General features: G+C 41.5%; 1 pseudogene and 3 gene segments (V, D, J or C); 2 read left to right on the top strand and 2 right to left on the bottom strand.

Annotated features, from left to right (window-relative positions):
- Positions 1 to 4,086: 4,086 nt before the first annotated feature.
- LOC143141717 (Ig kappa-b4 chain C region-like) lies at positions 4,087 to 4,579 on the bottom strand (the record flags this gene model as incomplete). The annotated part of the segment is given in 1 exon segment: positions 4,087 to 4,579. A coding segment is annotated over 1 exon segment (339 nt), but the record flags the coding sequence as incomplete, so codon positions are not given.
- Positions 4,580 to 6,513: 1,934 nt separating this feature from the next.
- On the top strand, positions 6,514 to 7,195 carry LOC143141883 (immunoglobulin kappa variable 1-8-like). The segment is given in 2 exon segments: positions 6,514 to 6,580; positions 6,744 to 7,195. Coding segments are annotated over 2 exon segments (393 nt in total).
- A 4,719-nt stretch (positions 7,196 to 11,914) lies between these two features.
- On the bottom strand, positions 11,915 to 12,405 carry LOC143141716 (Ig kappa-b4 chain C region-like; the record flags this gene model as incomplete). The annotated part of the segment is given in 1 exon segment: positions 11,915 to 12,405. A coding segment is annotated over 1 exon segment (324 nt), but the record flags the coding sequence as incomplete, so codon positions are not given.
- Positions 12,406 to 14,169: 1,764 nt separating this feature from the next.
- On the top strand, positions 14,170 to 14,840 carry LOC143141882 (Ig kappa chain V region 4135-like; annotated as a pseudogene).
- The last annotated feature ends 4,147 nt before the right edge of the window (positions 14,841 to 18,987 follow it).

The raw sequence follows: 18,987 nt of genomic DNA, 5'->3' as shown, positions 1-18,987 counted from the left end.
TCTGGTTCTCACACCCTGCTGGAGAGAGAAATCTAAAGAGTTTCAGATGCTGCATACATTTGATGATGATTCAAAGGGTCCTGACATGTAAACAAGTACATAAAGGCATGTGAAACATTAAGACATACTTAGAAACACTGTTTACTAATATACATATACATATACACAATATACCAATAAAAGCCTCCATCAGTCAGATGGCCCAGTGAGTGTAGCCTTGTGCTGCAGCTACTGCCCCCTGCTGGTACTGAGGTGGAAGTCACGACACAGATAATATGGGGGTTGAATAGTGCACAGATAACATGGGGGGTGATTAGTAGGCTACACAGAAAGGAGATGGATATTTCTCTGCATTACATCAGTACTTACACATATAGCAGAGAGCGGAGAAATGCCTTTGTGTGCCAGTGGCAATCCTGACCTCATGTCTTGAAGAGATTGTGGTGTCAGCAGCAACAACAGTGTTCAGTGGAGTGTGGCTGCTAGAGAGTCATTTGCATAGGGACGTGTTTGCATGTGCAGAGCATATTTGGTCCAGATGCTTGATGTTGGGGCAGCTGAACGCTTACAACTGATCCATCAGCACAGACCAGCGATGGCCTTCACTGCACTCTTCCTGTGGTCTCTCGTCGTCTGCATTCAAGGTGAATTCAGAACTTTCAGTGTTGACAGATTTAGTGATCACCAGCTCGGAAAACATTATATTATTCAATGTGTACATGTTAATTTGATAAGTAGGTACCTTCCTGAACCATATGCTGTTTTTGCCTCTTTTGTTAGATTCTATGGGACAGGTCACTCTTACGCAACCTCCAGCAGTGACCAGCAGTCCAGGAGGCTTAGTTAAAATCAGCTGTAAACGGACTGGAAGCACTCATTGGGACTGTTCTCCAAAATGCATCTCCTGGTACCAACAGAAGTCTGGGGAGAAACCCAAACTCCTCATCTATAAAGTGAGCAGCCTCCAGTCTGGTATTCCATCTCGGTTTAGTGGCAGTGGATCTGGGAATGACTACAGTCTGACCATCAGTGGAGTCCAGAGTGAAGATGCAGGAGATTATTACTGCATGAGTTTCCATGAGCTGAGAAGTGGTGTCTATGAGTTCACACAGTGATACAGAGTCGTACAAAAACCTGCTTCAGTCAGTAGCCCCAGTGAGAGCCCTGCTGCTGCAGCTGGAGACCAGAGCAGGTGCTGAGAAGAGGGAAGTGGAGAGGAGTCACACAGACATGACACCAGGTTCCCACGCTAGTCTCTCACCACCAACACCTTAACTTTTTAACCATGCTGGAAGCACACAGACATGACACCAGGTTCCCACGCTAGTGTCTCACCACCAACACCTTACCTTTTTAACCATGCTGGAAGCACACGGACATGACACCAGGTTCTCACACTAGTTAATCACACCCATCATACCTTTTTAACCATGCTGGTAGGGGACATAGACATGACACCAGGTTCTCACGCTAGTCTCTCACCACCAACACCTTACCTTTTTAACCATGCTGGAAGAGGACACACACAGACATGACACAAGGTTCTCACACTAGTCTTTCACATACCAACATCTTACCTTTTAACCATGCTGGAAGCACTACTGTGAATCTTTGACTTGAGGGTGAAATTATTTCATACTCCACGCTTAAAACTATGTAGGCCTAGAACTGCCTTGAAATTATTTCCAAATGCTGTTATCTTAAGAACAAAAATGTATTATTTTATGACCTCTAAAAAACAAAGCTAATAATCTTTTAGTAATGTGTTCATTTGTTTTGTTATGTTTCTCAATATAACAAGATCATTTATCAGGAGAAAAGCTGATGGCCACTGCTGTTGGCTCTTGCTGCCTCTAAAGATTTGCTGCTGTGTTTGACTTGGTGTCTGTAAACTTGATTTAGTGTCTGGGTTGGTTTGTAAAGGAGTTGTAGTAAAGGACTGTTTCTACTAATTTTGTAAACAAAAAAAATATATTAACATGGAGACCTAAGCAACAGAAGCTGTAATTCATTCAGACTGCCTAGTGACCTCAATGCTGTGTGTGAACACCCAGTTGAGATGGCCCACACTGTGCCTTCATTCTGCAGCACTCTAATGGTCAGGGGGAAGATGACCCTGACCCTCTGCCACTGAACCGAAATGGAATACCAGAACCTCTGGAGCTGACCGGATGTATGGGACTCTCCCATTTCTGCTGTACAGTACCTGGACAGTCATGGATCACCTGTGGGTTCACCTGTGGGATCACCTGTGGGTTCACCTGTGGGATCTCCTGTGGGTTCACCTGTGGGTTCACCTTCCCATTAGCAGTCCTGATATGGAGGTGGAGTTGTTACTCCTGGATTAACAGTGTTTCAGTGCAAGAGATCACACACATATTGCTTGGGATTACAAATATATTGCTTCCTGAGGTCACAAATACTGCTTGGGATATTGGGATATTCTGTTTATATGATCTGTGGATGACAAACATTTTAGTCAAGTCTAATAATGTAAATACCTTACCCTGAAAAGATATGACAAGTGTGAATGGAGATAAAAGTAATGTCTGGGGGGATTTTTAAATGTAGCCCAGTCGTGCTACATTTAGCCTTCACTAATAAGCCTTCCCACATCACTGGACAATGTAATACATTGTAGTAGCTATGCAAAGATTCATCAAAATGTCCTTCCTGATGGTTAGCGGCCTATATAGTGTTTAGTATGCAGAATGATGACTAAATAATGAGGTTGGGTGAGCTGTCCTTACCGGATGTGGTGCTGAACTGCCAACATGGCAAATGCCATTACCGGATATGAGTCATAGTAAATCTAGAAACTAGAATTGTAATTTCATGTCACTGTTGAATTGATTGGTCAATTGATTGGTAGATTGATTGATTGATTGATTGATTGATTGATTGATTGATTGATTGGTTGATTGATTGGTTGATTGATTGATTGGTCTTGACAAACTATTATACATTATTATATTTTTGAATTTCCCCTTGGGGATCAATAAAGTATCTATCTATCTATCTATCTATCTATCTATCTATCTATCTATCCACATGTATTACACATGATTCCCTTCTAATATTATAAATGCATGAAAGATGAAATATAAATACATGAAAGATACATACATCTTACCTATTTTATTTTTTCTATGCTATGGACCCTTTTCTGAGTCTGAAATAAAGATTGGATTGAATTGAATGGTGATTGTATATTACCATTCCATCTGTGAAATTAATTAAACATTTAAAGTGATGGTTTAAGGGATTCTCAATATCTTTAGTAATTGTCATTGTATCTAAAGAATGTCACAATTAAACCAACTTGAATGGAAGTCTGATGATGAAGGTAATCTTTTGAATGAGATTCTGATGAGGCACAGCCTGTACTGTACATCTTACCAAGAGACTTCGCCAGATCACTAAACCATGTACTGACAGTGCAAATATGCATCGTAATGCACTTCCTGATGGCCTACAGGGTGTGCAGTATGACTCGTACAAGTGAGGGGAGCTGTCCTGTCTGGCTGTGGTGCTGAAATGGTCAACACATAAAATGCAATTACCTACAATGTCTCTATTGTAAATTACAAAATCTATGAATGAAAGAATTGTAGTTTCATGTCCCTACTATCTTATAAAGGAAAACACCCTTGAAGCTGTGAAATTAACACATCATGCCATGTGGTGCTTTAGACTTTTGTAGGTTGTGAAACAGGGAGTTTGTGCTCTGTTGATACTATTTGCATAGTCAGGGTTGGGTGCTTTTTCAGATCCCCAAATAGACCAACTCCACTACCAGTGTCTCAAGAGAAACAAGGGGAATTTTTTTTTTTTTTTTTTACTATTATTGATAATAAGATTTACAATTTAGAAATTATAAACATCACTGTTTTTAGATTCAAGATTGTGTTTTAGCAACAGAATTACTTACTGCAATTTTCAGCATCACTTGAAACATTACAACTCATAAAAAGACACAAAAACACACTGATGTTGACCTTTTATTTTAGAGCCTTTCAAAAATACATCTTCAACTGACAAAAATCTGATCAGGCAAAAGCATTTTTTATCAGTGACAGCATTTCAGCTTGAGTGGAAGACCATACATACAATCAGAATAAAAAAAGAAAGTAACAAAAACAACTGCAGCACGGCATGTGATGAAGCTGCCTATAGTGGCGCTCCACGTTAGGACTTAAGCTAAGAGAGCAGCCGCCTTATCGGAGCAGAAGACTGGACCCTACTGAGAGCAGTCCGCTCTGCTCAGGGCTTTAGTGACCGCTGTCTGAGATCCCTGGGTGGCCTCACAGACCACTGAAGAGGCCCCGTTCCACTCGGCATCACTGAGCGTCAGGGTGCTGCTCCAGCTGTACAGAGCGTCCTTCATGAGCCCACGACTGGCCACTCCACTCTTACTGGTCCCATCCACCTTCCAGCTCAGGCTCCAGTCAGAGGGGAAGCCCTGGTCAGCCAGGCACACCAGTGTGGCCGAGCTCTTCCTGCTCAGCTCCTCACTAGAGGGAGGCAGCACGGTCAGCGTGGGCTGCCTGTTTGCTGGAACACACCATTGATCAGGAGATTACAAATGGGACGGGGCACTTTGCAGAAAGGCCAGAAACAGACACCACTTGCTTTCGTTATCTCTAAATGATGACTTCTCAAGTTATCAGCACACAGAACAAGTGTCAGTATTGGATAATGTTCCCCCTTATTTAAATGCAGAAAGTAAAAGCAGTGTGTCTAGAATGAGTAATATCAGCATTGGCTCTATTACATTAATATCAAATACGCCACACAGTTGAACTGAGACCGAAACATTTGTGTTCAGTTTAGTCATCTGCAGAAATAGTCGTCTACGAGTAATTACAGTTATACCTGGCGCTCTAATCAGATAAAACAGAACTGCTGTTCAAAAGAGCATTTTCAGATGGCTGGAAATATGAACAAGACTATTTCTTACAATACTGCACTTTTTTTGTTAAGAGCATAATTCTTCGTTTTTATAGAATAACATAAGACATACAGTATATGTTCATTGATTTATATATTTACACTTTTATCCAAAATGACTTACATGTTACATTGTCCCAGGAGCAATGTGCGGTTAAGTGCATTGCTCAAGGGCACCATGGTGGAAATGCGTTTAAAGTGAGAAGCCATTCTACATATTTCATTGATATGGATACACACATGGATGGGCCATTTGTGCCCTGGTTTCCTGTTACCCTGATAAGAAATACCCCTGATGGTTCAAAAATCTCCAGATGTAAATAGCTTCTCCATACACATTTCTATTTGATATGTAATTTAAGAGTGTCTTTGTTCTGGTTGGATTCTTAAATGGCCCCTGTAAAACATTTTCAATTGTTTGTCAACAAAATCAACATTTCCCATTCATAAATGTGGCTAGCCTGACGAGCCAGACCCACATTAAAATGTAGGGTCTGGGCACTCACCGTTCGCAGTGCTCAGTCCGAGGGGCGGGATAATCGGTTGTCTTTCAAATTCTCTCTGCACGCAATAGGACAGCGCTATGAGTCCCATGCATTTCCCACCAGCGGAGCTAGTTGGCTAGTTCAAACTTTTGCCAACTTAATAAAAGCTTAACTCATGTCACACCGTTCGCCAACAGCAACATTATCTTATTTGTTTTCAAGTAGCAGGGAATTTAAGCCAAACCGTTGCAACTCGGCCATCAATCATTATGTTAAGCCCGCCTAACAAACACATTACACATACTACACACACACAAACACATTACACATACTACACACACACAAACACATTACACGATTTGATTGGCCTGATAGAAGTTTAATTTTTCGAGCTCACAAGCCAACAGAGAGTTGCTAGACTAGCCCTGGCAGCAAATGTAATTTGCTGCCGCTAGGGTGCGTCTAGATTTCTAGGCTAAAATGTGGCCCCATTCATGTTTAATTACCACCACCACCAATTTGAAGCATACCTATTGGCTCAGAAATCCTCATTTACATCTAGCCATAGACATTATTTCTCCTAATAACATTGCCCAATTATTGGAAGTTCTACAGCATATCTGAGGATGGCTGTTGATTGCAATTGTTATCTTTAAACCCTCTTTAGGATGTTTAGAAAAACATTTTCCAGCTCCAAACTGCCAGACAGTAGCTGAAAGGACAAACTTTTCAACTAAACCAACTCCATCTACAAACACGAACACACTGACTGATGGTGCTGAACACTGACACAACTGTTGGAGATTGTTGGTGTTTGTTGGAGTTTGTTGGAGATTATTAGAGTTTGTTGGAGTTTGTTGGAGATTATTGGAGTTTGTTGGTGTTTGTTGGAGTTTATTGATGTTTGTTGGTGTTTATTGGGGCGGTGTGCAAACACATTTAGCGTCTTGTGTGTGTGATAGCTGTGTGCAGCTCAGTGTGACGTCAGGAAGGTGATTTCCATAGAGATGCTAGTTTGCATGCTCTCCCCGTATCTTCATGTTTTTAGAGCGGCTAAGGGCTTCATGACTGACTACTGTCCTCATCATCCACAACAATGGCTTTCATCACCCTCTTCATCTACTCTCTGCTCCTCTACATCCAAGGTGAGTTTGGGAGTTGGAGTGCTGACACATCTACACACTGTACACATGTTGTTGTGATGCAGTACAATTATTATGCGCCATGCAAACACTCTACTGTGTTATTTACTAAACTACAGTTTGTTTACACAAACAATATGTTGACATTGCTTCTTTCTTTCCACAGACTGCAGGGCACAGGTGACCGTTACTCAAACTCCAGCCATATCGACCAGTCCAGGAGGCAGAGTCACAATCAGCTGTAAACTCAGTGGAAGCTTTTATGACTCCTGTGGCACACCATCATGCATCTCCTGGTACCAACAGCAGTCTGGAGAGAAACCCAAACTCCTCATCTATAGAGTGAGCAGCCTCCAGTCTGGTATTCCATCTCGGTTTAGTGGCAGTGGATCTGGGAATGACTACAGTCTGACCATCAGTGGAGTCCAGAGTGAAGATGCAGGAGATTATTACTGCATGAGTTATTATAGAATCAGTGGTAGTAGCGGTCCTCGGGAGTTCACACAGTGATACAGAGTCGTACAAAAACCTCCTTCAGTCAAACAAAACAGTGAGAGCCGTGCTGCAGCTGGGACACACTGCAGGTGCTGAGGAAGAGGGAAGTTAAGATGACATGAGATGAGCTTGTAAAGACCTGACGTAATGACCTGACTAGAGACCTAATGTAAGGATATGATGAAATATCTAACTAGAGACCTGAGCTGACATGACTAGACACCTGACTAAACACCTGACTAGAGACCTGGCGATTGACCTGACTAGAGACCTGACTAGAGACCTGATTAGAGACCTGATTAGAGACTTGACTAGACACCTGGTGATTAACCTGACTAGACACCTGGTGATTGTCCTGACTAGAGACCTGACTAGACACCTGACGTTAGGTCATGACGAGAGGCCAGGACACTATCCTGTCTCAGGCCGGGGTCATGTTCTGGATCCACTGGTGGTCAGAGTCGAGTCGAGTCGAACCAAAATTGTTTCAGTGGTTCATCAACTCGTAACAGGGTGAATGGCAATTCTGCATTCGCTTTGTGGCCCTCTATCGGCTATAACTGCACTATGCAAGTTTGCCAGATCGGGTAGCGGATCTGTAGTTCGATGGAATGAGACATAAGAAGCTACAAATTTGACTTGCATAATGTCGCAATACATCATACTTTCATAAAATCATGCAACATATTCTACCTTGTCTGTGGACATCGTTATTTGCAAAGCCGGAGCTGGATAAACAAATAGCGTGCGTGCAACAAAGGAAAAGTTATTTGGTGTTGCTTTAAGCTTTGATTCAGGCCTGGCTCAGCCGATGCATTTGTCCATTCAAACAGGATTAGAACCCATGTGTTCAACTTGAATGGCTGCACTGCTATGAATTGTGCTGCCACTGACATACCATGGTTTTAATAAACAGCTTTATTGAGCGTTCATCATCACAAACATCTACTAATTTATGTTCATCGTTTATTTATAATTACTTTATTTTTGTTACACATTTGCCTGAATGGTTTATCCAGACGTTGAACCTGAGATCACTAAATGCTAAATGCCCTCATGTAGAGATGTTGCCAGATCACTGGACCATGTACACATATAAAATGTAAGTGGATGAGTGTCTAAGAGTACATTCTTCACAGCTGAGTGAATGAGTTTCACAGGTCCGGCTTGCTGACTAATCAGCGCTGGTGATGTCCATTTCAGAAGGACTCTGTTTTAGTACATCACAGTCAATGCCCTTTAAGTCCATGAGATTCTGAAAATATTCAACTAAGTTGATTATGACTACGTTTGCAAAGTATTGTATTTTACAGCTTGAACCTTATGAAAATATTAAACTGAAATGATACGTTACGTCTGTACAGTGTGTTATTGTAAAGTATGCACATCATAACGATACATTATGTCTATAAAGTATTTTATTGTAAAGCTAGCACCTCGTAAGGATATATTACGTCTACACATTGTTTTATTGTACAGCTTGCGTCTAAAAGGTGAATGTCTAAAGTGTGCGTTTAAAAGGTGAATGTTAATTGATCTGATGAAGGACATATTGGTCAGTGCATTGAATAGGGTCTCTCTACATAGCTATCCCATTCCAGATAATGGCATCTCTACATAGCTATCCCATTCCAAATAAAGGCGTCTCTACATAGCTAAGCTATCCCATTCCAAATAAAGGGCCATCTCTACATAGCTGGGTAAGTCGAAATGAACCAGAATCTCTCTAGGTATCAGTGTTAGTAGAACTGCACCAGTATAGCCAGTAGGTGGCAGTGTGCACAACTGGATGTCAGAGCCGTATACAGAGAGAGTTTGGTCAACTACTAGAGAATCGAATGGTCTGAGCTATCCCGTTGTGCGATTAGTTCCGAGGCGGTCACATGGTTAGTGGAAAAAACAACTAAATTGATAAAAAAATAATTATAATTAATTATTTAATAATCGTGACTTTGTGTGCCAGTGACAAACCTGACCTCATGTCTTGAAGAAATTGTGGTGTCAGCAGCAACAACAGTGTTCAGTGGAGTGTGGCTTCTAGAGAGTCATTTGCATAGGGACGTGTTTGCATGTGCAGAGCATATTTGGTCCAGATGCTTGATGTTGGGGCAGCTGAACGCTTACAACTGATCCGTCAGCACAGACCAGCGATGGCCTTCACTGCACTCTTCCTGTGGTCTCTCGTCGTCTGCATTCAAGGTGAATTCAGAACTTTCAGTGTTGACAGTTTCAGGGACGACCAGCTCTGATAACATTATATTATTCAATGTTTACATGTTAATTTGATAAGTATGTACCTTCCTGAACCATATGCTGTTTTTGCCTTTTTTGTTAGATTCCATGGGACAGGTCACTCTTACGCAACCTCCAGCAGTGACCAGCAGTCCAGGAGGCACAGTTAAAATCAGCTGTAAACGCAGTGGAAGCATTCATTGGGACTGTTCTCCAAAATGCATCTCCTGGTACCAACAGCAGTCTGGAGAGAAACCCAAACTCCTCATCTATAAAGTGAGCAGCCTCCAGTCTGGTATTCCATCTCGGTTTAGTGGCAGTGGATCTGGGAATGACTTCAGTCTGACCATCAGTGGAGTCCAGAGTGAAGATGCAGGACATTATTACTGTATGAGTCGCCATGATCCTAGAAGTGGTGTTGCTGAGTTCACACGGTGATACAGAGCCGTACAAAAACGTGCTTCAGTCAGTAGCCCCAGTGAGAGCCCTGCTGCTGCAGCTGGAGACCAGAGCAGGTGCTGAGAAGTGGGAAGTGGAGAGGAGTCACACAGACATGACACCAGGTTCTCACGCTAGTCTCTCACCACCAACACCTTACCTTTTAAACCAGGGGCGCAGGAGATATTTTGAAAGTGAGGGGGACCAAATTGTGAACACAAACCCATAGTGAGCCAGATTTTGGATTGCCACCTCTGGCCTACTTTCGACCATCATATTTTAAACTTGCCAGAATATTAAGATAATACCATTGATTGTTTTCAAACAATTGTTTTCACTACTCGGGCCAATGGTAGAATACTGGTCACTACTTGGGCTAATGGTAGAAAAAAGCAACATGGGATGATGACCCTGACCCTCTGCCACTGAACCGAACTGGAACACCAGAACCTCTGGAGCTGACCGGATGTCGTGTCTGGGACTCTCCCATTTCTGCTGTACAGTACCTGGACTGTCATGCATCACCTGTGGGATCACCTTACCATCAGCAGTCCTGATATGGAGGTGGACTTGTTGCTCCTGGATTAACTGTGTTTCAGTGCAAGAGATCACACACATATTGCTTGGGATTACAAATATATTGCTTCCTCTCACAAATACTGCTTGGGATATTGGGATATTCTGCTTACATGATCTGAGGATGACAAGCATTAATCAAGTCTAATAATGTAAATACATTACCCTGAAAAGATATGAAAAGTGTGAATGGAGATAAAAGTCATGTCTGGAGGGATTTTTAAATGTAGCCCAGCCATGCTACATTTATCCTGAACTAATAAGCCTTCCCACATCACTGAACCATGTAGTACATTGTAGTAGCTATGCAAAGATTCATCAAAATGTACTTCCTGATGGTTAGCGGCCTATATAGAGTTTAGTATGCAGAATGATGACTAAATAATGATGTTGGGTGAGCTGTCCTTACCGGATGTGGTGCTGAACTGCCAACATGGCAAATGCCATTACCGGATGTGAGTCATAGTAAATCTAGAAACTATAAAATTGTAATTTCATGTCACTGTTGAATTGATTGGTCAATTGATTGGTAGATTGATTGATTTATTAATTGATTGATTGATTGATTGATTGATTGATTGATTGATTGATTGGTCTTGATAAACTATTATACATTATTATATTTTTGAATTTCCCCTTGGGGATCAATAAAGTATCTATCTATCTATCTATCTATCTATCTATCCACATGTATTACACATGATTCCCTTCTAATATTATAAATGCATGAAAGATGAAAGATACATACATCTTACCTATTTTATTTTTTCTGTGCTATGGACCCTTTTTTGAGTCTGAAATAAAGATTGGATTGAATTGAATGATGATTGTATATTACCATTCCATCTGTGAAATTAATTAAACATTTAAAGTTAAGTTAAGGGATTCTCAATATCTTTAGTTATTGTCATTGTATCTAAAGAATGTCAAAATTAAACCAACTTGAATGGAAGTCTGATGATGAAGGTAATCTTTTGAATGAGATTCTGATGAGGCACAGCCTGTACTGTACAAGTGAGGGGAGCTGTCCTCTCTGGCTATGGTGCTGAAATGTTCAACACATAAAATGCAATTACCTAAAATGGCTCTATTGTAAATGACATAATCTATGAATGAAAGAATTGTAGTTTCATGTCCCTACTATCTTATAAAGGAAAGCACCCTTGAAGCTGTGAAATTAACACATCATGTCATGTGGTGCTTTAGACTCTTGTAGGTTGTGAAACAGGGAGGTTGTGCTCTGCTGATACTATTTGCATAGTCAGGGTTGGGTGCTTTTTCAGATCCCCAAATAGACCAACTCCACTACCAGATGTTCAACGATCTCAAGAGAAACAAGGGCAAAGTTTTTTTTTTTTTTTACTATTTTTGATAATAAGATTTACAATTTAGTTTGTATAAACATCACTGTTTTTAGATTCAAGATTGTGTTTTAGCAACTGAATTACTGACTGCTATTTTCAGCATCACTTGAAACATTACAACTCATAAAAAGACACAAAAACACACTGATGTTGACCTTTTATTTTAGAGCCTTTAAAAAATACATCTTCAACTGACAAAAATCTGATCAGGCAAAGGCATTTTTTTTATCAGTGACAGCATTTCAGCTTGAGTGGAAGACCATACATACAATCAGAATAAAAAAAGAAAGTACCAAAAACAACTGCAGCACAGCATGTGATTAAGCTGCCTATACTGGAGCTCCACATGAGGACTTAAGCTAAGAGAGCAGCCGCCTCATCGGAGCAGAAGACTGGACCCTACTGAGAGCAGCCCGCTCTGCTCAGGGCTTTAGTGACCGCTGTCTGAGATCCCTGGGTGGCCTCACAGACCACTGAAGAGGCCCCGTTCCACTCGGCATCACTGAGCGTCAGGGTGCTGCTCCAGCTGTACAGAACGTCCTTCATGAGCCCACGACTGGCCACTCCACTCTTACTGGTCCCATCCACCTTCCAGCTCAGGCTCCAGTCGGAGGGGAAGCCCTGGTCAGCCAGGCACACCAGTGTGGCCGAGCTCTTCCTGCTCAGCTCCTCACTAGAGGGAGGCAGCACGGTCAGCGTGGGCTGCCTGTTTGCTGGAACACACCATTGATCAGGAGATTACAAATGGGACGGGGCACTTTGCAGAAAGGCCATAAACAGACACCACTTGCTTTCGTTATCTCTAAATGATGACTTCTCAAGTTATCAGCACACAGAAAAAGTGTCAGTATTGGATAATGTTCCCCCTTATTTAAATGCAGAAAGTAAAAGCAGTGTGTCTAGAATGAGTAATATCAGCATTGGCTCTATTACATTAATATCAAATACTCTCATGCGCCACACGGTTGAACTGAGACAGAAACATTTGTGTTCAGTTTAGTCATCTGCAGAAATAGTCGTCTACGAGTAATTACAGTTATACCCCAGTGGTGCTCTAATCAGATAAAACAGAACTGCTGTTAAAAAGAGCATTTTCAGATGGCTGGAAATATGAACAAGACTATTTCTTACAATACTGCACTTTTTTTGTTAAGAGCATAATTCTTCGTTTTTATACCTTGGAATAACATAAGACATACAGTATATGTTCATTGATTTATATATTTACACTTTTATCCAAAATGACTTACATATTACATTGTCCCAGGAGCAATGTGCGGTTAAGTGCATTGCTCAAGGGCACCATGGTGGAAATGCGTTTAAAGTGAGAAGCCATTCTACATATTTCATTGATATGGATACACACATGGATGGGCCATTTGTGCCCTGGTTTCCTGTTACCCTGATAAGAAATACCCCTGATGGTTCAAAAATCTCCAGATGTAAATAGCTTCTCCATACACATTTCTATTTGATATGTAATTTAAGAGTGTCTTTGTTCTGGTTGGATTCTTAAATGGCCCCTGTAAAACATTTTCAATTGTTTGTCAACAAAATCAACATTTCCCATTCATAAATGTGGCTAGCCTGACGAGCCAGACCCACATTAAAATGTAGGGTCTGGGCACTCACCGTTCGCAGTGCTCAGTCCGAGGGGCGGGATAATCGGTTGTCTTTCAAATTCTCTCTGCACGCAATAGGACAGCGCTATGAGTCCCATGCGTTTCCCACCAGCGGAGCTAGTTGGCTAGTTCAAACTTTTGCCAACTTAATAAAAGCTTAACTCATGTCACACCGTTCACCAACAGCAACATTATCTTATTTGTTTTCAAGTAGCAGGGAATTTAAGCCAAACCGTTGCAACTCGGCCATCAATCATTATGTTAAGCCCGTCTAACGACTCTATACACGATTTGATTGGCCTGACAGAAGTTTAATATTTCGAGCTCACAAGCCAAAAGAGAGTTGCTAGACTAGCCCTGGCAGCAAATGTAATTTGCTGCCGCTAGGGTGCGTCTAGATTTCTAGGCTAAAATGTGGCCCCATTCATGTTTAATTACCACCACCACCAATTTGAAGCATACCTATTGGCTCAGAAATCCTCATTTACATCTAGCCATAGACATTATTTCTCCTAATAACATTGCCCAATTATTGGAAGTTCTACTGCATATCTGAGGATGGCTGTTGATTGCAATTGTTATCTTTAAACCCTCTTTAGGATGTTTAGAAAAACATTTTCCAGCTCCAAACTGCCAGACAGTAGCTGAAAGGACAAACTTTTCAACTAAACCAACTCCATCTACAAACACGAACACACTGACTGATGGTGCTGAACACTGACACAACTGTTGGAGATTGTTGGTGTTTGTTGGAGTTTGTTGGAGATTATTGGAGTTTGTTGGTGTTTATTGGGGCGGTGTGCAAGCACCTTTAGCGTCTTGTGTGTGTGTGATAGCTGTGTGCAGCTCAGCGCAACGTCAGGAAGGTGATTTCCATAGAGATGCTAGTTTGCATGCTCTCCCCGTATCTTCATGTTTTTAGAGCGGCTAAGGGCTTCATGACTGACTACTGTCCTCATCATCCACAACAATGGCGTTCATCACCCTCTTCATCTACTCTCTGCTCCTCTACATCCAAGGTGAGTTTGGGAGTTGGAGTGCTGACACATCTACACACTGGCACATGTTGCTGTGCGCCATGTAAACACTCTACTGTAGTATTTACTAAACTAGTTTACACAAACAATATGTTGACATTGCTTCTTTCTTTCCACAGACTGCAGGGCACAGGTGACCGTTACTCAAACTCCAGCCATATCGACCAGTCCAGGGGGCACAGTCACAATCAGCTGTAAACGCAGTGGAAGTATTAATCAGGACTGTACTAGCACACCATGCATCTCTTGGTACCAACAGCAGTCTGGAGAGAAACCCAAACGCCTCATCTATAGAGTGAACAGCCTCCAGTCTGGTATTCCATCTCGGTTTAGTGGCAGTGGATCGATCTGGGAATGACTACAGTCTGACCATCAGTGGAGTCCAGAGTGAAGATGCAGGAGATTATTACTGCATGAGTCACCATAAGCCCACTGGAAGCAGTACTTGGGTGTTCACACAGTGATACAGAGCCGTACAAAAACCTCACCCTCTCTCTCAGTCAGTCAGGTGGCACAGTGAGTGTGATCTACTGCTGCAGATGGAGCCCCCTGCTGGTGGTGAGGTGGGAGTGCACATGGAGCAGATTCAGGTGTGAACACACTAACTACAGGAGGTGAAGAGAGAGGGATGTTTCTCTGCATTCTGTTGGTACGTCCACACATAGCAGAGCGTCCTCATCATGGTGGAGACCTAAGATGGGACCACACCAATCAGAGTGAAGTCAGAACCTAATCCTGATACTAATCCTGATCCTCTTCAGAAGATATGACCATACCAGACAATATATTTTTAAATGGTAGTTGATTATATAGATGCTTGCTTATCAATTTGCTATATGCTATAAGTGATGAAAGTACCTCTGAAACCATGGAAGGATCCAAAAAATGATTAAAGGGGGAAAACTTTTCGGGAAAACTTCTCGATCGCTTTAATGCTTGTCTCAACTCTGACATCACATTTTAATGGGGGGGGTTGAGCATGCTGCATTTGCGTTGTTAAAGTAATGCACTGTGATAGCAGCAGTGAGTGTGTGTGATGATTGAGCATGCTGAATATGCCAGGTCTCACACACCCTGCAGGAGAGAGGGATCTAAACAGTGTTTCAGATGCTGCATACATTTGATGAGAATTCAAACAGTCCTGACATGTAAACAAATACATAAAGGTGTATGAAGTATTGACATGAAGCACTAAGAAACTACACAAAGCGGTACAAAGTCCTGCACAGTCTCTCCGCAAAAATAAATAACGCTTGTCAATTTGCCATCTCCTACTCCATCCCCTACTCTTGCAACTTTTGTGTTTTTTTAAAGGAGTGTGTGTATGTGTGTGTGTGTGTGGTTGTGCCTGCGTGCGTGCGTGCATGTGTGTGTATGTGTATGTGTGTGTGTGCGTGCATGTGTGTCTGTGCTTGTGTGTGTGTGTTTGTGTGTGTGTGTGTGTGTGCCTGTATGTGTGTGAAGCAGAATTCCTTCTGTAACTTGATGATTCGCATAATGTACCAGAAACATTCCGTGCACACTGTAGCCTACTTTCCATAACATAGCAAAACAAATATAATATGTGAACTAAATGAGCATTTGATGACTCCTACTACGTTGACAGAATATAAAAATGCCTTTGTGTGCCAGTGGCAAATCTGACCTCATGTCTTGAAGAGATTGTGGTGTCAGCAGCAACAACAGTGTTCAGTGGAGAGTGGCTGCTAGAGAGTCATTTGCATAGGGACGTGTTTGCATGTGCAGAGCATATTTGGTCCAGATGCTTGATGTTGGGGCAGCTGAACGCTTACAACTGATCCGTCAGCACAGACCAGCGATGGCCTTCACTGCACTCTTCCTGTGGTCTCTCGTCGTCTGCATTCAAGGTGAATTCAGAACTTTCAGTGTTGACAGATTTAGTGACCACCAGCTCTGATAACATTATATTATTCAATGTTTACATGTTAATTTGATAAGTAGGTACCTTCCTGAACCATATGCTGTTTTTGCCTCTTTTGTTAGATTCCATGGGACAGGTCACTCTTACGCAACCTCCAGCAGTGACCAGCAGTCCAGGAGGCTCAGTTAAAATCAGCTGTAAACGAACTGGAAGCATTCATTGGGACTGTTCTCCAAAATGCATCTCCTGGTACCAACAGCACCCTGGAGAGAAACCCAAACTCCTCATCTATAGAGTGAACAGCCTCCAGTCTGGTATTCCATCTCGGTTTAGTGGCAGTGGATCTGGGAATGACTACAGTCTGACCATCAGTGGAGTCCAGAGAGAAGATGCAGGAGATTATTACTGCATGAGTTACCATAACCCCAGAAGTGGTGTGGATGAGTTCACACAGTGATACAGAGCCGTACAAAAACCTGCTGCAGTCAGTAGCCCCAGTGAGAGCCCTGCTGCTGCAGCTGGAGCCCAGAGCAGGTGCTGAGAAGAGGGAAGTGGAGAGGAGTCACACAGACATGACACCAACATCCCTATATAACAGCCAGCTCACATTCAGTTACACCAGATTCTCACGCTAGTCTCTCACCACCAACACCTTACCTTTTTAACCATGCTGGAAGCACACAGACATGACACCAGGTTCTCACGCTAGTCTCTCACCACCAGAACCTTACCTTTTTAACTATAATGTTACTAGGGCTGTCAAAATAACTAATTAATTTCGATTAATTAATTTGAGAAAAAATAACTGATTAAACAAAAAATAACGCAGATTAATCGATTCCGTATGACCTTTGACCCCGAGCCGCTGTAGTCAATAACCATTAGACTGTAAAAAGAAGGAGAGAGAAGAAAATGTGCTGCCTAGATCATTGATTGGAACATTTATTTTTAAAAAACGGCCTGATGGTGTTGATTAAAATAAAGTCCTCTGCAATGTCTGCAGCAAAGAATTTGCATATCACCGGAGTTCATCAACTCTAATGTCGCACATCAATGCAAAGAAATAGTGTTGACATTGAGGGGAGTGTTTTATTAATTTATTTTCATTGTGTCCCCTATAGGTTATATCTGTGGCCTGAAATAGCTTGTATATGAAAAAACTTCTTCCCGAAGCACTTTTGAATTTATTTCCTCAGCATATTAGGTCATATCATAAATTATTATGGCCATTATTAAAATAATAATAAAATAGTTTTTGAACTTTAATGTCACTAATGCTGATTATTCAATGATTCATTTGAATTTAAATATTTAAAATACTTTCACAGCAAATATTATATATGCGATTAATTTAGATTAATTAATCACAGAGTATGTAATTAATTAGATAATTTTTTTTAATCGATTGACAGCCCTAAATGTTACTGCTAACACTGCACATATCTGTGCATGTTGCTCATACTACATAGTCATATTTATAGTCTGCTCTTATAAGGTTACTGCTAATATACTGCACATATTTATATTTAATTTATATTACTGTAAACCACCTTCTGTAAACCAACTGTATACTACTGTCTACACTGCACTTTATATCCTGCCCTGTCTATGCACCACCTAAATTCTATACTATTGCACTTTTCTGCTTTTTTGCACTTCTGGTTAGATGCAAATAGCATTTCGTTGTCTTGTAACTTGTACTCTGCACAGTGACAATAAAGTTTAATCTAATCTAGTCTAATCTAATGCTGGAAGCACACAGACAGGTTCTCACACTAGTCTCTCACGTACCAACATCTTACCTTTTTAACCATGTTGGAAGCACAACTGTCTACCCTTGACTTGAGGATGAAATTATTTAATTACTTAAAAATATGGAGGCCAAGAACAGCCTTGGAATTATTTTTAAATGCTGTTATCTCGGGATCACAAGTTAATTCTTTTTGTTAATAAAGCTTTTTTCTTGTAATAATAATTGAATTTATTTAACTATCTTCACAAAACAAAAGGCCAATTTCTCAAGATAACAAGATCATTTATCAGGAGAAATGCTGATGGCCACTGCTGTTGGCTCTTGCTGCCTCTAAGGATTTGCTGCTGTGTTTGACTTTGTGTCTGTAAACTTGATTTAGTGTTTTGGTTTGTTTGTAAAGGAGTTGTAGTAAAGGACTGTTTCTACTGTCATTTAGTAAACAGATATCAACATGGAGACCTAAACAACAGAAGCTGTAGATCATTCAGACTGCCTAGTGACCTCAATGCTGTGTGTGAACACCCAGTTGAGTTGACCCACACTGTGCCTTCAGCCTGCAGCACTCTAATGGTCAGGGGGAAGATGACCCTGACCCTCTGCCACTGGAGCTGACCGGATGTAGTGTCTGTGTAGTGTTTATATCAGTGTTTGCATATTTCATACGTTTCATACACGTGTTTCAACACTGCATTTCGGTCTTTACTTTTACCTTACCATTACCTTATGCATGCCAGTTATGTATCCACCAGCTGCCTGCCTGCAGCCTACTTCCAAAACTCCAACCTGCTTGCTGTCAGATTTGGTTCCGAGGGCACAAGTTCAGTGTATCAACAACACTCAATAACAGTGATGTGTTAATCAATTAAATTCCCAACAATTTCACAACAGCTAGTTCTGGAGTAGGCCATTCAACTAGCCCGCTTGTTGCCCACGAGACCCAAGAGACTCAGACTGCGCAGTCGGCACCTGCTTCCTTATTTGGGTTTTGGGTTGCCTGGTTTTAGCCTATGA

This window comes from Alosa pseudoharengus, unplaced genomic scaffold (genome assembly GCF_046254945.1).
Source record: "Alosa pseudoharengus isolate Yale_2024_CS ecotype anadromous, Long Island Sound unplaced genomic scaffold, YU_APseudo_1.1 YU_APseudo_1.1_scf_24, whole genome shotgun sequence".
NCBI classification, from domain to species: domain Eukaryota; kingdom Metazoa; phylum Chordata; class Actinopteri; order Clupeiformes; family Clupeidae; genus Alosa; species Alosa pseudoharengus.
The sequence above is the reverse complement of the archived record's forward strand: the minus strand, read 5'-3'. Positions and strand labels throughout refer to the sequence as shown.